Here is a 27739-nt window from a genome sequence, read left to right on the forward strand (position 1 = left end):
TATGCAAATCAAGCTAATTAACATTAGAATATGTAATAATTCAATCTGTACTTGTAAAAATGTAATTCTTACTAGTTAAAATAATTTTTTTACAAGTGAAAATTTAATTTCCACCTGTAAAAATTTATTCTTGATATCAAAAATCAAATTTTAACTAGTAAAAATTGTATTTTTGATATCAAGAATTACTAGTGAAAATTTAATTAAGAATTTAATTCTTACTAGTAAAAATGTTTCCCCCATTAAAATGAATATCAAAAATTACATTTTCACTAGTAAAAATTCAACATCTACATGTGAGAATTCAATTTCTACTAGTAAGATTTTAAAAATGTTCACGTTTAATTTGAATTCCGGATATCAAGAAAAAAGGATTAAAAGTTAAACAGCTTGCCATATTTTTGATATCAAGAATTTAAATTTTATTAGTGGAAATTACCTTTTCACATGTATATTAAATTCATGATATCAAAAAAAGGATTAAAAGCTAAAACGGCCTGCCATAATTGTTACTAATAAAATTTCAATTTTTACTAGTAGAAATTACATTTTTACTAGTGAAAATTCAATTCTTGCTGGTAAAAATTTAATTTTTGATATCAGAAATTAAATTTGTACTAGTGGAAATTAAATTTTCATGTGTAAATTGAATTACTGATCAAGAATAAACAAGTAACTAGAATTTCTGCTAGAACAAATGTAATTGTAGATATCTGTAATTTTATTTTTTAGTAGTATAAATATAATTACAGACAATAAAATTCCATGTAAATCAATGGTAATGTATGTCTAGTCAAAATTACATTATGGATATGTTATACTGGCAATATGACTAAGCAAAATAGCTTCATATATATGTATACTTGATATAAAAAAAAATTACAAAGTAGATATCTGGGATCAGTTTTTACTAGTAGAAACTGCATTACAGATCTCTCAAATTTGAGTTATGACTAGTAAACACAGAGTTACAACCTGCCTAGTTGGTGTCATTTTAGGCTAAAACAGTTTGCCATTCTTTGTGCTGTTTATCAGAGTGTAAACGCTCTCCAGTTTCAGTTTCCCAAATATTCCTTCTAATAGTCAGTGACTTGTTCGGCTGTGTCGCCTCATTATTCACTGATGTTGCTGTAATATTTTATCTGACGAGTTTTATCAATATTAATACACGAAAGGAATAGGAGCCAATGTACCACTGACCTGGATATTTTAGAGTTTGCCCTGCCCTCAACATACCTTTTGTAACTAATGAACTAATTAATAGCCCTCCCTTAACTGAAATGGTTTTGTTAGAATAGGAAGAACACTATAACATGCAGGGCGGAGGTACAAAAGGTGACAAGTGCTGGTTTACCCAGGGTTTTTGTCTTTGAGCCAGTTGAGAAGAGCGTCTTTGTTGAAGGCTGCAGCAGCTGCCATGTTACTGCTGTTTTTTTGGATGTTGGCGATGGTGTCAGCAGATGACACCACCTCGATCAACCCTGTGCGATCTCCTGTTGCCAGGCAGCCATAAGGCACGACTCTGAAAGTAAAACAAGACTTAAAGTTACTTGTGCTTTCTTGTGAACTTCTCCAATTAACAGTTTTAAAAGTTAATTCCCAGTTTTGTCAATATCTTGAAGCTTTTCTTGTGAAATATGTAACATACACCACAGGTCTCTACAAGATATAGGAGAGCATTTGGTTTAGGTTTCTAAACGGTTTTGTACAGCCACCAGCATACAACAGTTCATGTTCTCAGGCTGTTGTGTGATTTCTGAAAATTTTATGTTAAATACATACACATTATTAGGTATACCTCCCCTGTATCTACACTTATTGCCCATTTTATCAGATCTACTTACCATATAGATATGCTTTGGAGTTCTAGAATTGTGGTTCACTTGTTTCTCTGCATAATTTGTTATCCTGCTTTACCCAGTTCATCAATGATCAAGACCACCATAGGACCACCTGAGAGCTGGAACTATGGGTGGTGGATCATTCTTAGCATTGCAGTGACACTGACGTGGTGGTGTGTTAGCGTGTGTTGTGCTGGTACAAGTGGACGTAGCAGTGCTTCTGGAGTTTTTAAACACCTTAGTGTCACTGCTGGACTAAGAAAAGTCCACCAACCAAACATTTCCAGACAACAGTGTCCTGTAGACAGTGTCCTGTGACCACTAATGAAGGACTAGAGGATGACTAACACAAACTGTGCAGTAACAGATGAGCTTTACATCTACAAGGTGGAAAAACGAGTTAGGTGCGACTAAGAGAGAGGACAGTAAGTGGACACATTTAAAAACTCCAGCAAAATGTCAGTGCTGTGAATGATCTGCTACCAAAATAATATTTGCTCTGTGGTGGTCCTGATCATCCATGAATGAGTTAAAGGTGGGATAACAAATTACGCAAAGAAACAGATGGACTATAGTAGGGGTGGGAATCTCTAGGCACCTCACGATTTGATTACGATTCAGAGGGCTGCGATGCGATTATAAAACGATTATCGATGCATCTTTTTTTCTATATAGCATTTATAATTTCTCACTGTGTGAGCTCAAGTTTCAAGTTCAAGTTTCAAGTTTTTTTTGTCATTTGAACAACATGTCAGGACATTTATGCTTTGAAATGCTTGTGGTGAGGCTCAGATAATCACTCTACAGAAAGTAAATAAGTAAAAATAAAAATACAAGAAAAACCAACTGAAATATATTAAATATACACAAAATATATGCAAAATATATGCAAAATATACACAGAATATACACAGAATATAGAGACAATATACATTTTAAAGTGACTAATTCTGTGTTATTGTTATTTAAAGTGTCTTGGTACTTTTAAAGCAAAGTATTTGTAATGATCCTTAATGAATTTACTTCCAATATCTTTTTTAATAAAACAAATGGAAGTGATGTGGCAAGTGAACTGGAAGACTCTCATTCAGTGCTCTTGTTTGGAGCACAAGAAGCTTCTGCTACTCATCTGCGATAAAATGCAAAGTTAAAGTGAAATAAGATCCAGTGGCAGTGGATGACCACGCAGCACATTTTACAGCTATTCTACCCGTTTTCTTTAGTGATTTTATAACTTCGGTTTTGGTCTTGTTGTAGAGACGGGGGGATGGTTGTCAGTAAATTATGTTTGAGATGGGTCGTGTGCAACATAGCGCGAAAGCCCTGCACTGAGAACCGGCATGCAGACTGCAGGTCACATAGCAGCGATGCGTTATTCGCATTTATAAGCAGCGCAGTTGGTTTCCTGGTACGTTAAATCTGCAACGAGAGACTGTCACACACTAAAAAGTGGCGAAGCTGAAGTCGGCTTCTCTTTCGAATTCTCCCGTTCCACCTTAAATGGTGCCGCATTTACATTCGTCGCCTCAGTTAGAATTTAAGGTGGAACAGGTAAATTCGAACAAGAAGCTGGAGAAGAAGAAGCGACTTCAGCCTCGTAAAACAGCTGAACGATGAGAGACATTTAACTGATCTACTTTTGAGGAAAAGTTTCCTGAGGGAAAGGGGAGGAAAGCGGCTGTAGGCGAAGCTTAAAGCAGAGCGAAGTAAATCTGCGCTTTCGTTTATATTGTTTAGTCTACACTAGGACATCAGCACATACTGAGACATACTGGACATTAAATGTTGCGGCTCCCAAGCTGGTTTGATTTTTGTTGAAAGGACAAAATGGCTCTTCTTATCATTTGTGTTGTGACTCCTGACCTGACCTGGCTTTAATGCAGAGGGAGCCGGTCGGATTTCTCACACATCCAGTAGTGTTTTTGTTATGTGCCGCCACAGACTGTCTCTGGGCGCTGCACTTACCCACTTCCAGGTTCCGCCTTTTGCGTTCCGTCAACATTATGTCATAAATTAAATATTTAGAAAATCAATTTTTGACATTTGTGAATCGATTCAGAATCGTTCACGTCCGCATCGCGATGCATCTAAGAATCGTTTTTTTCCCGCACCCCTAGACTATAGTCTGTAACTGTAGAACTACAAGTGCACCTACATGTACCGACAAAATGGGCAATAAATGTAGACATGACCGTGATTTACTTAATAAAGTGCACAATGAGTGTATTTGTTATATAAAATATCTTACCAATCATTATTTACCAATGCCTGAGAGAGAAGACTGACGATCACAGACCCAGCAGCAGAAATCAATGCATACAAGAAAGAATCACTATGCACCATGGGCTATTGGTTTGAGTGAATGTTGGGGAGCATTTTTTCTGTGAAGGTGGGGGGGTACCATGATGCTTCGATTTTATATTTGATTATAACACAAGAAGTCACTGTGTAGTATACAAAGTTCCTTGCAAGTGCTTCAGAATGAAAACTTTATTAACTGACAAACCAGTTAGTAGGTATGTTTGAGTAGGGCAACTACCAAACCATGCTGTACACCGGCCATCCAGGACTCGAGCTGCCATTGCATCTCCCTTCTTCGGTGCCGCTTTACAAGTCACATTATATGAAGTTACTTCAGCCCATCTGGGACTAAAATGTGTTAACTAAAAAAACAGTCAGCTCGTTAACTGATACAGTCATAGGCAAATGTTTAAATACTCCTGGTAAATTTTGCTGTTTAATAATTTTGCAGCTGAATAAGCAAAATTAATTGAGCTAAGTGAAGTTTTCAAAGGGAACAGTAATGATATCTTACAATTTTGATCCATTTTAGCACCCTCTAAGTAAAAATTCAGAACAAAAAACATCAAGTGCAGCTTTTCTTTTTATTCCAGAAAACGTAATAGCCATGAGGCTTCATTTCTACATCTTCCAGAGTTCATCTGTTTTAGCATAGTAGGGGCGTGGCTGTATTTGCACTGCACTGCATGGCCATGCTCTGCTGACCAACTATTCTTTAGTTACTAGAGAAAGTACTTGCTTTATACTGAAGACTCAAATGTGTGCTTTCCCCTTCTACCGAAGCCTAGCTTGGTGTTCATGTCGTCGTCTCTCTTCTGTCGCCTCCTCATGGAACTTTCGTTTCAGAATTGAATGTTTCATATTCCACAACTACCAATTTCTGTATATATATATATTATATATATATATATATATATATATATATATATATATATATATATACATACATAATACATACATACACACACTATATTGCCAAAAGTATTCACTCACCCATTCAAATCATTGAATTCAGGTATTCCAATCACTTCCATGGCCACAGATGTATAAAACCAAGCACCTAGGCATGCAGACTGCTTCAACAAACATTTGTGAAAGAATGAGTCGCTCTCTGGAGTTCAGTGAATTCCAGCGTGGTACCGTGATAAGATGCTACCTGTGCAAGTCCCGTCATGAAATTTCCTCGCTACTAAATATTCCACAGTCAACTGTCAGTGTTATAATAAAGTGGAAACGATTGGGAATGACAGCAACTCAGCCACAAAGTGGTAGGCCATGTAAAATGACAGAGCGGGGTCAGCGGATGCTGAGGTGCATAGTGCGCAGAGGTCGCCAACTTTCTGCAGAGTCAACTGCTACAGACCTCCAAACTTCATCTGGCCTTCAGATTAGCTCAAGAACAGTGCATAGAGAGCTTCATGGAATGGGTTTCCATAGCCGAGCAGCTGCATCCAAGCCTTACATTACCAAACGCAATGCAAAGCGTCGAATGCAGTGGTGTAAAGCAAGCCGCTACTGGACTCTAGAGCAGTGGAGACGTGTTCTCTGGAGTGATGAATCACGCTTCTCCATCTGGCAATCCGATGGACGAGTCTGGGTTTGGTGGTTGCCAGGAGAACGGTACTTGCCTGACTGCATTGTGCCAAGTGTAAAGTTTGGTGGAGGGGGAGGTTATGGTGTGGGGTTGTTTTTCAGAAGTTGGGCGCGGCCCCTTAGTTCCAGTGAATTTCATGCTCCCAACTTTGTGGGAACAGTTTGGGGATGGCCCCTTCCTGTTCCAACATGACTGGCGCACCAGTGCACAAAGCAAGGTCCATAAAGACATGGTTGAGCGAGTTTGGTGTGGAAGAACTTGACTGGCCTGCACAGAGTCCTGACCTCAACCCGGTAGAACACCTTTGGGATGAATTAGAGCAGAGACTGCGAACCAGGCCTTCTCATCCAACATCAGTGTCTGACCTCACAAATGCGCTTCTGGAAGACTGGTCAAAAATTCCCATAAACACAGTCCTAAACCTTGTGGAAAGCCTTCCCAGAAGAGTTGAAGCTGTTATAGCTTCAAAGGGTGGGCCGACATCATATTAAACCCTATGGATTAAGAATGGGATGTCACTCAAGTTCATATGCGTGTGAAGGCAGACGAGCAAATACTTTTGGCAATATAGTGTATCATCACAAGCTGTGGCTAGTTCTGTATTTACAGTTGACTTTTTGTTTTTTTTTTCCTTGCTTTGTTCTCAAAAATGGTTTTGATGGTAAAAACTGTTTTTTCAAACCTTTGCAGTAAAAAGTGACACAAAAAAATAGCTAAATGTGACTGTTCCCTTTTTATTAACGTATGCTTTTATTATTACGTATGCTTTTACTTCTGCAGCAACAATGTTCAGAGATGTTTCTTCATATGTTGTAATGATTGTAGCCAGCACTACCATTACAAAATTCACATCTGATTTGATGTGCTCACTCCTTTTACATATTTACAAATATAAAAAAGCCAATTGTGTTCCAGTTTTTGTTGATACAGCTATTATCACAGCAGGATTAAAGACAACACAAGACCAAAAATGAACTAAACATAAAATCAGAGCCATTGCAGTTATCACCCATCATGCCTTTGATCTGTAGTTTTTCTGCCTGACAAAACCCATAAAAGCATAAAAAGTAAAAGTGTTATTTCCATTCATAGCATTTATTTCTCCTTTTCCCTAGCGTTATAATTTTGGTATCAATCAAAAGCACCGATGCCACTATACAAATTAATTTTCACAACCTGGAAACACACCCAACACCCCAAAGCTTAGAGAATTAAATATCAATAAATTACTTCAATTCAATTTTGTTTAAATCATTTTTTTACAGCAAGCCTAAGAGCAAAAGTGGTTGGCGTAGGCGATAAAATTAATATAAATGTCAAATGTTTTAATGTATTTTTAATCAAATGATCATGCAGTTGTTTTCCTACATTTGATTTAGCAGCAAAAGCCATTTGCTACTTCAGATACAAGATGCACCCAACAGTCTTTTGTCAATTCTAGTATTGAAAAGAGGTTTTTATATATAAAATTTCTGGTTTTATGGCACATACAATGACATTCACACTACCTGAGGTCCAGGTTTGCTTCCTTCCACAGCATATCCATTAACTTCAGGATCTGTAGAGTCAGCATGTCCTGTCTTAGATCTGACAAAGAGAGGAAAATGATCTCTTAAGTTTCCATGATTTGACCTTCGGCGAATTTTAGTTACATTATTTATGCCTCCTCTCCCTCCCACGCTCATGTCCACCTCTCTTTCTCTTTATCCTTCCCTTTGCATGGTCTCTCACCATCTCCATTTTTGAAGATGATTCCAAGTGTATCTCCAACCAGCAGCTTGTTGTGGTAAACAATCCACAAAGGCTTCATTTTAGAGTCCATGTATCTGCACTTCTCCACACTAAAGAGAGACAGAGAGAGAGAGAGAGAGAGAGAGAGAGAGAGAGAGAGAGAGAGAAAGAAAGAGAGAGAGAGAGAATTAGCAAGCACTTTCAGTTTTTCTATCAGTTCCTGTCTGTTTGTAAACCATAATTTACACATTCTTACTTGACACCACCAAGGAGTACTTGGGGATTCAGTGGTGAGTGCAGGTCAGACAGAGTCTCAATGAATCCAGTCTGTCTAAGGCATTTCATCATGGCCTCCTTCAGCTGAGCCTCCTTTGTCTTATTCTTAGTCTTTATTGTTCCCAGTTTGATTAGCTCATTCACTGCTTTCAGCTTACTGAGAGCCTCGACCTGCAATCAAACATACCATGACTACACATGCACATGGAAAACTTCAGTTTACCATTCTGCGCAATAGTCAGAAATAAACCTATGGTTTATTTAATTTCCAGTCAAAATTGCTATTTAGTAGTTATCAATTTTTCAATGCCAGGAATAAAAATTGAATATATATATATATATAAAACAGAACTACACAAAAACATTAACATCTAAATAATATTTTGGTTTTAAACATCTATAAACACATTCATAACGTTATAATGCATTCATAAGGCATCATAACAAACTTTTAACAAAACTTACACTGGTTTGAAGAAAACATTACTGCAGTTTATTTATGCACCTTCAGTACATGGCAACACATAATTGCTGGTCATGTTCTTCAGCCAGGCGAAGAACTTCAATTTTTCTTTAATTCTTTTTCATTTATTTATTTGGCCAAAATACAGGTATATTAGCTTGGCGTTTAACAGAAATATATTATCAAACAACCTAGAAACACTTCAAACAATGCTAGCTCTTACTCGTTTGCATACTAGTGTAATTTAACTGTAAGACTTACAAGCTGTCACTGCTCTGTTTTGATGTGGCTTGCCAGCAGACTATTGACTAGGATTACAGTTTTAATTACACAGACAAAGCCCAGACAATTCATAATCTTGTTCATTAGAGATGCTATCCAGTAGAGATGCTATCCAGAAAACCTTTGATAGATCTTGAAACAAAACTGAGTACCACTGTTCTTTCAGAATTAAGGAGTTTTGAGAGAGTTTACAATCCCATGTAGACTGCTGTCTACTACAACAAGCTACCAAAGTCCACGTTTGCAGTTCAGTAATCCAATTTTGGTGCAGTGAGAAAGGATAAAAAAAATGCAGCCAAAAATAGCACAATTATTTTCCCGAACGAAGGTTCAAATTCTAGGAAATTGGCCAATATGCATTTAATGGGTCAATGAAATTGACATTTTTATTTAGATGGCAGATGTCATCCTGGCCAGATGTCCCTAGGCCATACAACAAATGTTAATGACTACATTAAACCAAATGTAGAAATAATGTCATAATTGTGATATGAATGACTCAGTAAACAATTCAATATCAGTTAACTTGTCTAAAGCCTCTACAGCCTCATTTTGCCTCCAGAAAAGAGAAAAGAGGCTTTAGAGCATGTGTTTAGAATGAGCCAAAGGGAATAACAAATTATGCAGAGAAACAGATGGACCACAATCTGTTATTGTAAAAACACAAAGTGTATCTATATGGTAAGTGCTGAGAGAGAGAGAGAGAGAGAGAGAGAGAGAGAGCGAGCGAGAGAGAGAGAGAGCGAGCGAGAGAGAGAGAGAGAGCACCTGTTTTTTTAGCACTTCAATGTGGGGGATGCAGCCTCTGCAGTATGCCTCCAATATCAGAGCAAACTGCACAGATACAGCTGGCATGTGTATCTCTGACCTGGAAGCACACAAACAGTTTTATGAACACTTTCATGTACTGCAGAAAAGACTCCACTGGCTTGTACATTTAATATACAAATTTCATGAGTTCAAAGTACTACCACATGTATTTGGAAGTCACCAAGAATCCACTGGCTGCAGTGTTACTACCAGGGGGCCACACATGTTTAATGTATTATTATTATTATTTTACACAATATGTAAACATTTAACCATATTAAATGTTATTTAAAGTACAGTCTGGATTTAGGCCCCAACACAGTACAGAGACAGCACTAGTGAAAACTGTAAACAATCTCTTATTATTCTCTGACCAAGGAGATCTTTGCTGGTTCTGCTTGAGCTATTTGATATGACAGACCACTATTTTACTAGGCTTGAAAACTTTGTAGAAATAAAGAGCTCTTTCCTGCTTCAGATCTTACCTGACTGATCAGTTTGTGAATGTAAACAGTAAAATCCTCTGTTCGTACAAAACTAAAATATGCTGTTCCACAAGACTCTGTTGAATGAACTCTATTATTTGCGTTATATATGCTACCACTCGGTACCATTGGCAGTAAACAATTTATCATTTTCTACTGTTACACTGCTGACACACAATTGTAGATATCGACCAAACCAGATGATAAAATTCAACTTAAGACTGAGGACTGTGTAAAAGACAAATACTGGATGTTGAGTAACTTCTTCTCACCTCAGACAAAACAGAGGTTTTTCATCTCAGTCCAAAAGCTGCAAAAAACAGACTGTCTAACTTAACGCTTACACTTAATAGCATCTGTAAAAAACCCTGGTAGTCACAATCTGTCCTTTGATGATGCACATATAAGCAATATTACAAAAATAGCTTTACTTCGTCCTCGCAATATTGCCAAATTAAGAAATGCACTGTCTCTACAGGATGCTAGAGCATGGCTTTAGTACCTCTAGTTTGAAATACTGTAATGCCTTGCTGTCTAGATATTCCATTAAAAGCCTTAACAATGTTCAGTTACCCAGAATGCTGCAGCCAGAGTCCTTACAAGAGCTAGCAAGTTCAAGCATATCAGTCCAGTTTTATCAACCCTACACTGGTTGCTGGCTAGATTCTACATTATCTGAATTCTGCATTTATTATAATTTTTTCTTTTACTGACATATAGAGCTCTAAACAGCCTTGCCCTTCAGCACCAGGGTAAACTTCTCTTATTATGAACCCTCACGCCTACTTAGATCACAAGGTGCTGCCTAACTATTAATACCTACAATTAATAAACTTACATCAAGAGGTAGAGCCTTTTCATACAAAGCCTCCTAACTTTGGAATAAGCATCCAGTCAGTGTTCAGGACTCAGACACAGCCTCAGTCTAGTCTAAAAACCTACTTGTTTAGTCAAGCCTTTGGTAATTAGTTTTTTCCCATTAGATAAAAGATGCAGATCTGGGGGTTCATGAACATAGAGTATTATGGTAAACTGGGAGTGTTTGTGCTGGCATCCTGCTGCTCTGTGCATGTCTTTGTTACCTTCTGGCTCTCCCTTTTAGTTAGGCTGTAACAGACAGATCTGCCAGAGTCACTACTGTACTCTGTTAACACTGTATACTATAATCAGCCAATCTTTACAGAGCTAACTCTGCTAACTCTGAGTTTCCTTGCTGAGCTGAACAACTGCCAATCCTATGCAGTCTGATGCTGTTGCTTCATCTGCTTTGATCGGGTGCCCCCTGCTTGTGACTTTCTAGACCAGTTTGACCACGATGGAGCTTCCTACTGTACAATGCTGTGCAAACCTCACCTGCATGCCACTGACAGATTCAAACTATTTAATCAAGTCAAAGTTTATTTATATAGCACTTTTTACAACATTGCTAATCATCTAATTTCAGCTAATCTAATTATAGACAATGCTTCCCCGGCCTCACAATACTCTGAGCTCTTCTCACATTCATATAAACAGATCATTATTACAGGCTTCTAAAAGTAGTCATTGATGTTCACGGTTTTCTCTGTGATACACTTCTAACAATGGTACTCTGTCACTGGTAACACTGACGAGATTCTCATAGATCTGTTTCTTATTTTTACTCTGATATGCCTCTAACAGTAGTAATTTCTTGTCATTGTTTAATCTAAATACTTTTGTCCAGTGACAGAAATGGGGAAAAAACAGCCTATTTTTTAAACATTTTATACTATTGGTAAAAGCTTATTCTCTGTTCATGTTACTCATGTTATTGTTTTGCTATCCGGTCTCGACCAAAGGAGGATGGGTTGCCCTTTTGAGTCTTGGTTCCTCTCAAGGATGAAGTAGAGTACAAACGAATCCTGTTACCAGTGAAAGTTCATGAATATCAAATATAGTGCAAATAAAGTAATGTATCAGAATTTTTAATTAATAATATTATACACATATTCAAATTAATTTACTGTTGTCTGAAAATACTGTGGCTAAACAAATATGTATCTACTGAGCCAGACCTCCTTTTGCAAACTTCTTCAGCCTGAGATGTAGCACTTGGTGGCTGTCAAACATTAGCTATCTCATTAGGTGAGTTGGAAAGTGTTTAGTTATTTTTGTGCTTATTGTGTGGCACTGTATTATAAAATCCAGTAAAATTGACAGGCTTCATTGATTACTGTATTTTAAATGCACATTAAATGATTTGGTCAGTAAAAAAACTTGTGGGCAATGGAAGCTTTTGTGGTCAGTTGTATAGGCTACAAATTAGAAAATGTTATGAACCTCTGATCTTAAAAACTACAGGCCTTGCTCGCCTTAGATAAGGTCAGCATTAATGGTTCCACCATTAGTAAGAGACTGGGCAAAAATGGTATTCATGGGAGAACTGCAATGTGAAAACGCTAGTTAAGTGGAACATAAAGGCTTGTCTCATATTTGCCAAAAAAACACCTTGTTGACCCTCAAGCCTTTTGGAATCATGTTATGGCGACTGATCAAAAGCGGAAGTCAGAGGTCGTGTTACATCTGGTGTAAAGCAAACACAGTATTCAACAATAAGAACAACATACCAACAGTCAAACATGGTGGCGGCAGTGTGATGGTATGGGGATACTTTGCTGCTGCAGGGCCTAGGCAACTTGCTATTGTTGACAGGACTATGCCTGGTCATCAATCCGTGATCTGAGTCTCAAACGCTATACGGTTATGCTGCAAGATGGTGATTCGTAACACAAGAGCAAGTCTACCTCTATATGGCTCAAAAGATGACAAACAGGGTTTTGGAGTGGCCGAGTCAAAGTCCTGAACTGAAGCCCACTGAGATGCTGTTAACCCCTCAAAAGGCCAGGGCCCCCCCGACAGGCCCAAAGTTTTAGAACACGCTTCTATAACCTAAGAATAGCTCAACCAGCTTTAATACGTAATAAGTCTGGAATTTTAAGGGGTTAAACGGACAGTTCATGCTCAAAAGCCCTCTACTGTAGCTGAATTAAAGCAGTTCTACAAAGAAGAGTGGGTCAAAATTCCTCCAAAGTGGTGTGATCGCCAGATATAGGAAGCAATAAATAAGAAAAATTGAGGAAATCAGGAGAGAGGCAAACATTTTTCACAGCACTCTACATGTGGACCCCCCCTCATAATTAGCGGGTTTGGTTATTTCAGCTGCATCCAGTGTTAACAGGTGCATACAATTACACATACAGCAATCTCCATAGACACTGTTATAGGATGTCAACTTTTTAAAAAGTAATTTTAAAAAGTCAAATTTCTGCCTGCAGTGGCACCTGCCTCAAAGTATCAAAGTTGTGTAAAGCACATTGCTATTAAATTATGGAGCAGTGTTAATGCATTTCCTGGAGTGATGAATCATGCGTCACCATCTGAATCTGGGTTCGGTGGATGCCAGGAGAAAGCTACCTTCTTGAATACATAATGACGACAGCTGTAGTTTGGCAGAGGAGGTATGATGGTCTAGGGTCGGTTTTCATTGTCTAGGGCTGGGCTCCAGTGAAAGGAAAACTTAATCTGTTGATGGCTGTTATTGTCGCAGTTCTACAAGCTTACTTTGCACACACTTTATTTGGTGTTTTGTTCAGTCTTCAGGTGGGGTTAAGGCAGAATTTAGTCAGGCTATAGAGGGCCTTCTTCAAGGAGAGGAATGGGAACACTGAACTTTGAAAAAATATACACAGTTAAAAATAAAGAAGTTGAGAAATTGCAGATGTTACGCATGCACATTTCAAAACAAACACTTGCCTAAGATGCCAGAAGAGGAAATGTCCAATCTTGCGATTGGTCTGTGCACGCTCCAGTAAAAACCGGGTTAGGGCACAGTCGTAGTACGGCTCATAACGCAACACCTGCACCAACTGCAGCAAATACTGTGACAGCTCCTCATCACTGATAAATAAGAGAGAGAGAGAGAGAGAGAGGGAGCGAGAGAGGAGAGAGAGCATGATTATTTAGACTTTCAGAAACATCAAAACACCAAATGGTAAAGACTAAAAAGGATTCAAAATGCAATGACTTTTTTCCTTCAAATGTCTTATCCTAAATTAAGCTTGTTTGATGAAGTGTGTATATAGCAAAAATAATTCCAATTTTGCTTTCACAGCTGTACGAAGCAGCATTCTTGAGCAGGGGCTAGTACAATTAGTACCAGTAGTAACAAAAACAAAACAGACTATTTTTTACTAAACATGCAACAATTAGGAAAAGTGAAATAAGGACGGTGAAATAAATATACAAAAAGCAAGGAATAAATGGCAAATGTTTCAGGGTATGTAGATGTGTTTTATTACTCTCACACCACAATAATTAAAAATCATGTTTTGTCCATCTATCTTGCAAAGCTAGTACCACCTCGGATCACCACCTATGCCCTTTGAAGCCAAGATAATTTTAACAATGATACTGGATACAGTGTGTAATGGTTAAGGTGTGTAATGTAAAAGGTTAAGGTACAGTGCAATGTTTAAAGGGGACCAGTTATGCTGTCAAATGATCTTGTTCAAGTTTCCACCCATCTAAATAGACATTCAGAACAAAAATCGTAACTTGCAGTGCAATTCTTGAGATACTGAACTGTTTTATTTGAGAAGTAGAATCCCATAATCAAGAATGAAGCCAGATTTCTGCATCTCCCAGAATTCCTTCTATTTTAGTTTGTAGGGGTGTGGCTATATTGACACTGCATTGGCATGGCATGGCTTCATCTACTTTGAGTCAGTTAGCATTGCAACTTCAGTAAGGGTCTATATTTCTGTGGAATTATAAAGTCTTTACTCTGAGTTAGCCAAAATGCCAGCATGTGTTGTTAAAAGATGTACAGGAAGAAAAGCTAGCCTAAAGTTGATGCGGCTACAAATAACTTGAACTATAACACAAAGCATTATTTGTTCTGAGAAACATTTGTGTGTGTTCAAAACTATTCAAGTCCTGAGTTGAGGTAGGGCATTGGTAATTACTGAGCTAACCTTGTTTTAGCTGCTAGAAAGACAGATCACTTGAAAAGTGTTTATAAAATTTTTGTCTGAGATCAGTGCAGTTACCAGAGATATAAACTGAAGTATATTCCTTTAAGCTTTAAACAAAATAGGGTAAATCTAGTGGATCCACTATTTCTGCTGTGTGCGAGTTTAAAAGGGTTGGAAATAAACTCTTTTTGTTGTGAGTTCGAAGGGGTTGGGAATGTACAGACTGTTTCTGTTGTGTGTGAGTTTGAAGAGAGTTGAAGGGACAGTGCATTTCTGTTGTGTGTGTTAGAAGGGTTTTAGCTAGTGATGGGAGTAGCGAAATTAGGCATCATACTGCCAAAGTGATTTTCGGAAACAGAATACTCTTTCTGTTTGATAGATGAGCGAAGACATTAATGGTCTGGCTGTTCCTCCTTTTGTTCTCTAAAATGGCTTTATGGTAAGGAAAAAAATGCTAATAAAGTTTACCTTGACCTTGAAACAGCAAAATTAAGTTAAATGTTACCCACCAGTCAAGCAGAAACAGAACAATCTCCTCATCCCTTTTCATATCTTTCAACTCTCAATGAAGCTAAAGAAAAAAAGCTTCCTTTTTTACTAGCTTCTTGTTTGAATTTTCCCATTCCACCTAAAATGGTGCAGCAGTTACATAGAAAGTAATTGTGGCATCATTTAAGGTGGAATGAGAAAATTCAAATAACAAGCTGGTGAATATAAAGCCATCCTCGTAATTTCTTGGAGGTTTCTCTATTGTTGTAATGCCTCACTGTTGAATGTTAACATTTCCTGATCTAAAAACTTCTCTCTCAATCTTTGTTCTTCAGATCTTCTACTCTTTGGCTGTTCTCAGTCATCTCTCCTTCTTGACAAAAAGTGTATTGGGTTAAAATCGCTTACTGCACCTTCAATTGAAGTAAATTTAGTCTTTAAAAAATTAACAAAACCATCTGTGTCAATTATTGGCACCCCATACAGTGAAACTTCTCTTTTCTCTTTATATAACAGCAATGATTCTTCTACTACATTGCTTGATGAGACAACAGACCAAGGAATTTGAGACCACTCCTCAACACAGAATCTCTAGATCTTACAGTTCACCTCACAGGTTTTCAACAGGGTTTAGATCACAAAACTGGAATTAGCATGTGAAAAAGTTTGATTCTGTGGTCATTTAGTCACTTTTGTATGGATTTGGAAATGTGTGTTGGATCAGTGATCTGCTGGAAAATCCAACAATGACCCAGATTTAGCTTTCTGGTAAAGGCAGCCAAATTTTCATTTAAAACGTCCTGGTACTTCAAGAGGCCATGGCCATTCATACAAGCTTCAAAAGGTTCCCCATGGCTCCGATTGTTTTAAACTTCTTAGTTATGGAGGAGCAAGGTAATGCACTAGAGGAAGACAAGTTTCTGTCAGCTCTGTCATTCACCCATTAAACAATGTGACAACGACTACTTTGGCCCGAATATGCTCCCAAAATCAGACAAAAAAGCCAAGGAAAACGCACAGACAAGGGAGAAGACCAAGATCATGACTCTGCTGCAAGCGATACCTGCACTACGCAAATATTACAGACATTCTGGATGTTAAACCCCCAACAATTTGTTTTTTTACTGCCAGCAAAACTGACACTTTAATGAAATAGATAGAAAGATTTGAGAGCTCGAGACTGATCTTCGTGGAGCACTGGATCGTATCAAAGACCTTGAAAACAGGGGCTGGCAGCAAAATCCAAGAAATCTTGTCTAAAACTTTCTCAAAAACCTTCAGCAGCGAAGTGTGTCTGAGTAAGTGACATGGACAAGAGGTAATAAATGATGATTTTAGCCTTGAAAGCTATTAAATCTACGAGGTACTCTGTGTGTATGCTTGTAAAGAGGCTAAGAATGTTGTTTTTCATTCGACCTTTCCTCTTCTTCACTAACTTGCTTCTTTTTATATACAGACACTATAATATGACATTTGATGGTTAAAAGAAAATGTTATACATCTAAGACTGGTGAATAGTTATGAATAGGGGGCTAGACGGCATACGCACACACTCATTATTGGATAATATCTCACAAGGCTGTCTGTGAGTGCCATGGTTCAGGCCTTAATTCTGTGGCCTTAACGTCCTTCTGTGATTTTAATTTTGATTTAATATTTACGGTAGACAGTAAGCCAACACTATAACAGTGCACATCATGCATCATGCAACAGAAATGATCCGATGCCCACACTGTTCATTACTGCTTCTCAAAAAGAATTTTCACACACATTTGTAATATGTGCATACAGACAAATCTAAGGACATAACCATTATTGATCCATTCGTTGTGGAACCAAGTTATGAAAAGTGGGCTCCGTGGATTGGTAAGAAGACAAGGATGGGTCACAGTGTACTTAATACTGAGTATGAGAAGACGGCACCTGCAGCGGTTTCTTCGGCAGAAGCAGAAGTCCTGAATGTGTCTGAAAATCGGCTTGTGGATGAGTTAATAAAACAAAAGGTAAAAAGTTTTTTTAGAACATTGTAGATGAATTTGAATATTAATACAGTTAAATCAAGTCTTTTTGTTGAAGCACATCACATAATTTATCTAATCAAGCACATGTCAAGTTGTGGAGCAGTTTTTGCAAGTTTGCGCAAGAACAACTACTTTTGTTAATAAATATGGCTGCTTCAACATACATCTTTATGATGCACAACATTATTCATCACAAGGATACAGCGACAAATAAGAAACTTTAAGAGCTTTAGTTACGTGGCCATAGGCCCCACAAAATTAAAAATATTAAAAAATAAAAATATCACCCTCTCTGACTTGGGACAGGCTATACTAGGTTACTTGCCTACACATTATGAATGTTTTATATCTGCTTATTGTTTATTTTTATCAAAGTTATGGTGTATAATCCATCTTTTTTTAGCTCAACTATGTACTGGATGTTGAGAGACCAGCAAATGAATTGACTGCCCGCACTGCAAAGGCATGCTTGACCCGGTCAGACTTTTGGAGCCTGGGCTTAAATAAAGACGGAATAAACTGTGAGTTAATGGCTGTATTTGGACTCAGTTTTGTATCATAGAAATTTGTTGGCATGATCAGTGTATTAATATATAATATTTTGTATTATGTATGTCTTTTTTTCTAGATTGGTAATAGTTGTTTTCAGTTGATTGAAAACATTGCCCTATCAAAGGTAGAGTTTAAAGTGATTATAATCTCTCAGTTTTCTGGCTGTTCTTTTATGATGTCACAGCATTTTCACACAAAAATATTTCACAGGGGAAAGTCTACACTGCTGACCTGTATGTTGTGCCTACATGGCTTTCCACGACACACGGCCTCAAGTGCTCTATTGCTTTTACACAACAGTTAAACAAAAAGTAAGAAATAAATAAATTTGGCCGTGAATGTGGCATTTAATGTTTTATTGTTAGCAATTCCTTACGCCAAATTATAGTTCCTTAACAAGCAGCTTGTTGCTACGTCACAGTAACAAACTCCATTCAATCGCTGCACAGTATATGCTGGAAGCCTCGCCTTTTGAAGTATGGACTGAGCCATAAAACTGCTGCAATATCAATACCAATCAGCTTGCGTGCCCGGAAGTAACTGTTGTATAATTCTTGATAATTATCCTGTATCTGTTGTATTGTATATGATTGTATTATGCCTTCTCCTGGAATTGAGAATGTTATGTTAGGCTCCTCTTAATGAAATCCAAGACTGCATGTCTCCTTTAGGTTTTGAGGCCAGTCCAGAGAGAGACTGTCTTTTTAGACTGTAGATACACTTAGGCACCACTTGGATTTGGTGCCCAGAGATACACAGCTCTGTTGAGGTCACTAGATGAAGTGCAGTGCACGTTCTGTTCTGAGATGGTCACGTTCTTATGACCTGCCTCAAGCTAGTTTGAATGCATGTTGGAAAGAACATGTTCAGTTCTTGTTTGCTTATGCATGCGTAAGTTAAGGTTCCAGTTTGCTGAGTGCATGTACAGTGAGGATTTTTACATGTTATGCATGTTCTGTGGCACTGCCAGAGACATGACATTTTTTCGCTTGATTTTAACACTGTCATGTTTTGTTCATAATTGGCAGGGATCTTGCACACAGGATAAATCCAGGACAACGGACAGAAAAGACAGGCCTTGATTTAGAGGTACATGCCACTGCATTACAAACTGATCTTTTGAAACTATGATGTAAAACTTACATGCAATTGTTTTACCTTCCTAAAAGGAGTTTCCAGAACAACGATATGGCAATGACTGTTGTTTTCAAGTTAATGGTAAGACATGTATATCTAATAGTTTAAACTCCTCTCAGCATTTTGCTTCATGCTAATGGAAATTTTTATTTGCAGTCTGCCTTTTACATAGTGTTAGATGCACCCTTTAATTACACAGTTGTAAGTACATTTTACTATTTCTAATATCATTTTTAGAGACATTGATTTTTAAATATTATTGTGGACATTTACCTATGTTTTATGTACAGTATGACATGGCATACCTGCGGACATGGTGGTGCTTGATGCTGATGGAGAACATTGGACTGGACAGGTATGTCATTTGCATTTAAATAATAGAGAGCTTTGTTAAAATTTGAATAGCTTGGTAAGTTTTTGCATAATACACACATTGAGTTTTTCCAAGCCATGGAAAATTGTTTGCTCCCTGGACAGATGGAATCCAAAGCTCTCCTGAAAGGCGATAATCAGCCTGGATTCCAACTGAAAAAAAGGAGGTGTGAGGAGGTTTCTCAGATAAAAACGGAAATGGAAAGCAGACACTTAACAAATGTCACATTATTAGCACTTTATTAGGAACTTTATATCTACACTCATTGTCCATTTTATCAGCTCCACTGACCATATAAGAGCACTTTGTAGTTCCACAATTACAGACTGAAGCAGATAAGCTTCTCTGCATACTTTGTTACCCTGTTCTTCAATGGTCAGGACCCCCCATGACCTCCACAGAGCAGGTATTATTTGGGTGGTGGTCATTCTCAGCACTGCAGTGATGCTGACATTGTGGTGTCATGTTAGTGTGTGTTTTGCTGGTACGAGTGGATCAGACAGCAGTACAGCTGGAGTTCTAAACACCTCAGAGAACCAAAGAACCAAAAACATACAGCCACCAGTGTCCTGTGGGCAGCGTCCTGTGACCACTGAGGACTACAGAATGACCAACACAAACTGTGCAGCAGCAGAGCAGCTATCGTCTCTGACTTTACATCTACAAGGTAGAATAACAAGGTAGGAGTGTCTAATAGAGTCGACAGTGGGTGGACACAGTGTTTAAAAACTCCGGTCGCACTGCTGTGTCTGATCCACTTGCATAAGCACACACTAACACGCCAGCAACGTCAGTGTCACTGCAGTGCTGAGAATGATACACCACCCAAATAATGCCTACTCTGTGGGTCCTGACTATTAAAGAACAGGGTAACAAAGTATAATTTTACCTTCTTTTTTTTTTAAACCTACAGTGTATTGATGTTATTTGGAAATCATTTCAATACATTAAAATATTAAAAGATATTACAAATATTACATTGTGTATCATGGATAATTGTATAATTTAATTATACTCACGTTTCTTTGTTTAATTTATTTATAAGGGAGCGCATTATGGTGGATTTGAGAATAGCAAGCCAATGGTGTTTGGACTATTCTGATCAGTTCATCAGATTGGTTGAGCTGCCACACATACTGTGTGTGAAAAAGGAGGAAGCAGCTGAGGCTCTGCTACAGTACCAGAATAACATGGACACATTTTTGCGAGAGGAGGAGCAAGATGAGATTCTCAACCATTTTGCTTTAGCTTGATAAACCAATCATAGCGTACCATTATGCCTCGCTTTTCCCTCCCCTTTTTCACAAGCGGGAAGCCATGAATGAAAACACCGGTGAAGACTTAGTCCCCCTAAAAAAGTCAACATCAATAATATGGAAGTGGTTTGGATTTTCCCAAACTGACGTGACACACAGGTGATTTGCAAAGTTTGCACAGAGAAGGTTCTCATGTCAGACGGTAACACAACAAACCTTTCCAACCATTTAAAGTGGCATCAACAAACAGTACGCTGAGAGTCAAGCACTGAGGAGGTCCGCTACACTGCCGCCAGCAGAGGCTAACGCTAACATTACAGGAAGACCAAAACAAACAACGCTAACACAAGCATTTGAGAGAGGCGCTCCATATGACAAGACAAGTAAACGATGGAAAGAGGTAACAGAAGCAATAACATCTTATCTGGCAAGGTATATGGTTCCTATCAAAACAGTGAAAAACGAGGGGTTCCAAAGACTCCTCAAAATAGCTGATCCGCGGTACGAGTTACCCAGCCGCAAATACTTTTCCAGCACCACCATTCCACGGATGTACACTGAATGCCGTGCCAAGATAGAAAGCAAAGTTCAAAACGTGATTTTTTTTTCCCCAATAAGTGATACTGGCTGTTATGCAGAGTGCACTTTACCTGATTGGTGGTGTTTACCTTTTAAAAAAAAATGTAAATTTTTTGACTTGCGCAAAAATTGCAACACAGATTAAAATCTGTTCAAAAAGGTACTTTGGCCAAAATGGCCTGTTATTCTTTTTTCTTTTAGTATTTTTTAAAAGGGGAGATTAGTTTGGTTGTACTGTTTAGTAACTTGCAAATGGTATTAAAAACCAACATGAAAAAGAATCGTGATAAAATCGTGATCGTGAACCTGCAATCATGAAGTGATATTTTTGCCATATAATTTATTCATTTTTGCTCTTTATTCATTTTAAATTAAACTATATATATGTAAATAAATGCCTTCCGTTTAGTGACCGCTGGGATAGGCTCCAGCTCCCCCCGTGACGCAGAAGAATAAGCGACTTAGAAAAATGTGTTTGTGTGTGTGTGTGTGTATTTAAATAAATTTTATTAAAAATGTTCAACATTGTGACTTAGTTTAATAAATTGTGATACCTCTAACTACTTATGTATTGTGTAAAAGTGTAATATATATATATATATATATATATATATATATATATATATATATATATATATACACATACATACATACATACACACACACACACATTTAAATTAGTAAAGAATTAAACTGATCACATGAAACCTATAATTCATAAGGTTATATATGATAATTACACTGAATGGAAATTTTGCTTTGTCCTGTAGATATAATGGAATTCACTAATGATATAGGGATAAAGGGAAAAAAAAGAAAACTACCATGAGCATATTCTGTCGGTTTAATAAGCAAAAATGTCAAACAACGTACTGTTGGGCTGCATGAATTACACTGTATGGAATTTTAGCTGTGTTACAGAATTACTATAATGCAGAAAATGAAACTTGCTGCAATGTTTTGTGGTTTGATATGCAAAAAGAGCAAACCACGTACTGTTGGGCTGCGTTAGTAACACTGAATGGAATTTAGCTTTGTCATACTGATAGCAATGGGATTAAATAATGATATGGTGATTTACAAAATAAAACTTGACGTCTGATTTACAAGCAGAAATGACACTCATGAAAAATGCATTAAACAGAATTCTCTAGCTGTTATGTGGGGAAAATGGGTAAAATAATGATATGGTTATCATAGATAAAACAAACAAAAAAGATTCCTCTCAACTCGCTGAGCAGAAGCAGCCAAATGTTAACATGCAGTGTGACAGAGAGTGCATGTGCATGTGACATCACTGGGGCTGAGAGTGCATGTCTGCAGCCAGACTCTATTGGGTCCCAGGGTTTTTTTCACCTTCTGTCTGCTGAAAAGGTTGAAGATTGTTGTGCAATCTGCAGTAGAACTCATTCAGGTCATTGGTTGTGCTGAAGTTAAAAATGCTGTTGTCCTCACAGAAACTGATGCATGATGTCACAGTGCCTGTGTATTCATCTTGGCTGTCTGTTGCATCTTCAAAAGCAGTCCAGTTTCAAAAGCAGCCCTGTAGTTTTTCAATGTCCCCACTGGTCCACCTCTTCGCTGTTGTGATGACAGTTTATTATGGGCTGGTAGAAAGCCCATACAAGTAAAAACACTGCACCTTAACAGGTACCCAAACATTAGACACTATACAGTGAAATCACTTTTTACCATACAATTATATGAATTATTCATCACTGGTTCGACCACCACTGCTTAGACCATCAGGTTGCAATTGAGTGGAGATGGAGACACACTTCAGTAAAACCATATGCCTTGCTAATCTTTTAGGTAGAAAAGTGTGTTCTGATAAACATGTCTGCATATCAGGTAAACATTTTTTCCAAGAACAACATTGTGCTTGGGTGGGGTTGATTTAAATGAATGATTTTTTACATGTACACTGTAAAAACCTATTTGGAGTTTTACCTTATAAAAGTAGGTAGCTTACCTACAATTTTTATTGTACAACCCCAATTCCCAAAAAGTTGGGACGCTGTGTAAAATGTAAATAAATGTAAATAAAAATTATTAAAAATGATTTGCAAAACTCATAGACAATATTTTATTCACAATAGAACACAGAACACATATCAGATGTAGAAAGTGAGATGTTTTACCATTTTAATGAAAAATATTAACTCATTTAGAACTTGATGGCAGCAACGCATCTCAAAAAAGCTGGGACAGGGTCATGTCTACCATCGTGTAGCATCCCCTGTTCTTTTAACAACAGTCTGTAAACGTCTGGGAAGTGAGGAGAACAATTGAGTGAGGAATTTTGGGAGTTTTGGGAGTGGAATGTTGTCTGATGTAGGATTCCAGCTGCTGAACAGTCCTGGGTCTTCTTTGCCAGATTTTTTGTTTCATGATGTGCCAAATGTTTTCTATTGGTGAAAGAAAGCCAGTTCAGCACCCCGACTCTTCTTCTGTGAAGCCATGCTGTTGTGATGGATGCAGTATGTGGTTTAGCATTGTCTTGATGAATTATACAAGGCCTTCCCTGAAAGAGACATTGTCTGGATTGGAGCAAATGCTGTTCTAAAACCTCTATATACTGTTCAGCATTGATAGTGCCTTTCCAGATGTGTAAACTGCCCATGCCATAGGCACTAATGCAGCCCCATACCTTCAAAGATGCAGGCTTTTGAACTGTGGGCTGACAACAAGATGGATGGTCCATCTCCTCTTGAGTCCGCAGGACACGGTGTCCGTGATTTCCAAAAAGAATTAAAAATTTTGATTCATCTGACCACAGAACAGTTTTCCATTTTGCCTCAGTCAAGTTTAAATGAGCTTTGGCCCAGAGAAGACGGTGGCATTTCTGGATCGTGTTGCCATATGGCTTTTTCTTTACAAGATACAGCTTTAACTTGCCTTTGTGGATTGCACTGCGAACTGTGTTCACAGACAATGATTTCTGGAAGTGTTCCTGAGCTCAGGCAATGATTTCCAGTAAAGAATCATGCCTGTTTTTAATGCAGTGGCGCCTGAGGGCCCGAAGATCATGAGCATCCAATATTGACCGTCAGCCTTGTCCCTTGCGTACAGGGATTTCTTCAGATTCTCTGAATCTTTTGATGGTATTATGTACTGTACATGGAGGGATATCCAAAGTCTTTGCAAATTTACGTTGATACACACTTTTTCGCAGATTGGTGAAGCTCTGCCGATGACTGCTTCTGAGAGACTCTGCCTCTCTAAAATGCTCAGTCATGTGACTTAGTTGCAAATTGCTCCTCTAGCTATTTTTTATTAGTACCACTTACTTTTCCAGCCTTTTGTTGCCCCTGTCCCAACTTTTTTGAGAAGCGTTGCCGCCATCAAGTTCTAACTGAACATATATATCTGTGCAGGCCAGTCAAGTTCTTCCAGACCAAACTCACCCATGCCTTTCTGGAGCTTGCTTTGTGCACTGCGGCACATTCATGCAGGAATAGAAAAGGGGCTTCCCCAAACTGTTCCCACAAACAGAGGTGTAAGTAACGAATTACATTTACTCTTGTTACTGTAATTGAGTACAGTTTTCCCTGTAACAGTACTTTTTGGAGTAGAATTAAATAATAGTACTTTTACTCATATTTGAGTTAATTTTTAATAAAATACTTTTACTTCGCTACTTTAATTTTCATAACATTACAGAGTAAAAATAAATTATGAGCGTATCAGCTCAGACACCAATACAAACGAAGGGTGGTTAAAATGAAAAGATTCACCAACCAGCTCTAACTGGAAAAACAGTACAGAGATGTCCTGTTTAGTGAAGAAGGACAGAGGAGAACTGAACCAGCACACACGAGGAACAGACCGCACCAAACGGTTGTCTGTATTCATTTTCACATGAACTAAAGAAAACGGCGTTATTATCAGCGGCCACACACGAAACCTGCTGAGATCTGCTTTACAACTTGACTCCAGCCTGAGGCAGCGTTAACTGAGCTAGCTGATCCGAGCTGAACAGGTACCGTGTTTACGAGTTTCTTCTTTCTTTTAGAATGATTCTGTTTATTACATCGTTGACAGGCCTGATCTGATCCCGCCCTCTCTCGCTCTCTCTCTCTGTCTCTTCCTCTCTTTCTATCTCTCGCTCTCTCTGCCTTGGTGTTTGTCTTTAACTGTGAGAGGCTGTGTAGCTGTTTAACTGTGAAAAATGCAGTAACAATGTCTGATTCTGTATGAAGTGATCAGCATGATTAGTGAAATAAATTAACGCTGGGTAAATTGCTGATGTTGCTACTGATTTTAATGGTGTACATGTTCTGAATAGATATCAGTGAAAATATACAGTTTGAAGGCTGTGAGAGGTTTACACCTATTAACATAAGCTAGAGTCCAGGGAGCTGATGGGCAGCAGGACTGTCACTAAAATCACATTATTAATTAAGCAATTTACTCATAATTTTGACTCTTTTTTTCCTCTTAAGTGTACTTATTGAAACAGTAACATCCTCTGCACAGTCTTTCAGGGATTCTGAAATACTTTACAGAACAGATAAACAGATAAACTAGGACATCTTATATAATCATCTAACCATGAAATGCATGCAGTTTAATGTAAACTTCATTCCTTACACAGCTCACAGAAAGCTGTGTAAATATTCAGTAGCAGAGCGAACTGTGATCAGTCTTAGCTCTCAGAACTTTAGCTTTAGTGTTTTTCTGTACAGATTATTTCCAGTGATGTAGCCGAGTCAGTTCAGAAATATGTTCAGGTTGTGACAGCGGAAATACGAAAAAGTAACTAAATAACTCAGTACTTAAGTAGTTTTTCAGCGAACTACTTATTTACTCTTACTTGAGTAATTTTATCTACTAATACTTTTAGTTGTACTTGAGTAAATTGTCACTACAGTAACAGTACTTGTACTTGAGTAGGGATTTTCAGTACTCTTTACACCTCTGCCCACAAAGTTAGAAGCATACAATTGTCCAAAATGTCTTGGTATGCTGAAGCATTAAGAGATTTCCCTTCAATGGAACTAAGGGGCCTAGGTCAAACCCTAATCATCTCTCCTCCACCAAACTTTACAGTTGGCACAATGCAGTCAGGCAGGTAATGTTCTCCTGGCATTCGCCAAACCCAGACTCGTCCATGAGACTTCAAGATAAATAAGTGTGATTCATCACTCCACAGAATACGTTTCCACTGCTCTAGTATCCATGTGGTGGCATGCTTTACACCATTCGAACTGACACTTGATACTGTGATGTAAGGCTTGCATACAGCTGCTCACCATTGAAACCCATGCCATTAAGCTCCGTGCGCACAGTTTTTGTGCTGATATTAATGCCAGAGGAACTTTGGAACTCTGCAGTTACTGAGTCAGCAGAGCATTAGCAACTTTTATGCACTATGCATCTCAGCACTCGGTGATCTGCTCTGTAACTTTATGTGATTCCTAAACACTTCCATTTTGCAATAATACCACTCACAGTTGATCATGGAATATTTTGAAAGGAAGAAATATTACTGACTTGTTGCAACGGTGGTATCCCACTACAGTGCCATGGTCAAATTCAGTGACCCATTCTTTCACAAATATTTGTTGATTTTATACATCTGTGGCAATGGGACTGAATGAAACATTTGAATTCATAGATTAAGAGGAGTATCCCAATACTTTTGTCCATTTGATGTGTGTGTATACATACACATATACATATACACATACACACGCACACACCAAATTATAATCAATATCATTATTAACAGAGACGCATAAATAAAAACAGCGCAGTCACAGGCTAATTAAACGTCATCTGTTTGAGACAAAGCAGTCATGGGCACAAAGTGATGGAGAGGTTTCTCAGAGCGCTTTCTTCTACCTTGTTCGGTGCAGACCTATCAAACATCTTTCTTTAGTTTGTGCCGTTGTCATGGGCATGAACATTCCACCTGTATTCAGGTCTGCATTAAACAGCTGTTTGAGGGAATGGTTATAAGATGTGAATTGTAGAAGTCCTACCTCATGTCTTGCAGACAACTGACTGCGTACTCCCTAACATACTGATCTGGGTAGTTAAAATCCAGCAGCTCTAAAGCATCTCGAGGACTTAGCCTGGGCCAGATCTGCAGCAGAGCCTGCAACTAGAGAGCAGTTAGTGTAAGACAGGAAAGTCTTAGCAGCGAGACAGAACAAGGAAAGATTTGTTTGTGTGTGCATGCATTTATGTACGTACCTGGGCCATATCTTCATGCTTACTCCATTTGACAGACAGTAATAATTTAGGAAGAGACTGTGGGAAGTTTTCTCTGCAATCATAGCGCAGAGTCCATATCAGATCCTTCTCATTTTCACATAGCTGTGATAGGGGATCCCTTTCCATGATCTCCTTCAATTCAATGTGGAACTTCTTTCCTCCACGTCCCTACACAGACACACACATGCAGACACATGAAATGCAGGGGGTGATGGGGGTTGGGTGTCGGAGCCTATCCCAGCTGTCATTGGATGGAAGGCTCAGTGCCATCATAATTAATATAACTTCTACGGGAAGGTCTGTGAACAACCTTTAAGTTAGTTTTAAGAAAAG

General features: G+C 38.1%; 1 protein-coding gene and 2 long non-coding RNA genes across 4 annotated transcripts in view; 2 read left to right on the forward strand and 1 right to left on the reverse strand.

Annotated features, from left to right (window-relative positions):
• The window catches only part of pik3cb (phosphatidylinositol-4,5-bisphosphate 3-kinase, catalytic subunit beta), a 115098-nt gene that overhangs the window by 12945 nt on the left and 74414 nt on the right, over positions 1 to 27739 (reverse strand). For both annotated transcript variants that reach the window (XM_036562384.1, XM_036562382.1), the window contains exons 12-19: positions 27386 to 27574; positions 27172 to 27293; positions 13558 to 13701; positions 9257 to 9356; positions 7724 to 7914; positions 7468 to 7577; positions 7245 to 7323; positions 1355 to 1522 (exon numbers count right to left, since the gene is read on the reverse strand). In XM_036562384.1, coding sequence (XP_036418277.1) covers positions 1355 to 1522; positions 7245 to 7323; positions 7468 to 7577; positions 7724 to 7914; positions 9257 to 9356; positions 13558 to 13701; positions 27172 to 27293; positions 27386 to 27574 — 1103 coding nt within the window. The remainder of the gene's footprint in view (positions 1 to 1354; positions 1523 to 7244; positions 7324 to 7467; positions 7578 to 7723; positions 7915 to 9256; positions 9357 to 13557; positions 13702 to 27171; positions 27294 to 27385; positions 27575 to 27739) is intronic.
• LOC118801968 lies at positions 17187 to 18149 on the forward strand. Its single transcript, XR_005006601.1, has 4 exons — positions 17187 to 17269; positions 17691 to 17808; positions 17916 to 17963; positions 18050 to 18149. It is a non-coding gene; the product is annotated as an uncharacterized LOC118801968 (long non-coding RNA).
• LOC118801969 lies at positions 18641 to 21005 on the forward strand. Its single transcript, XR_005006602.1, has 5 exons — positions 18641 to 18928; positions 19009 to 19057; positions 19133 to 19177; positions 19267 to 19331; positions 20395 to 21005. It is a non-coding gene; the product is annotated as an uncharacterized LOC118801969 (long non-coding RNA).

The sequence above is a fragment of the Colossoma macropomum genome, unplaced genomic scaffold (assembly GCF_904425465.1).
Source record: "Colossoma macropomum unplaced genomic scaffold, Colossoma_macropomum, whole genome shotgun sequence".
Classification (NCBI taxonomy): Eukaryota; Metazoa; Chordata; class Actinopteri; order Characiformes; family Serrasalmidae; genus Colossoma; species Colossoma macropomum.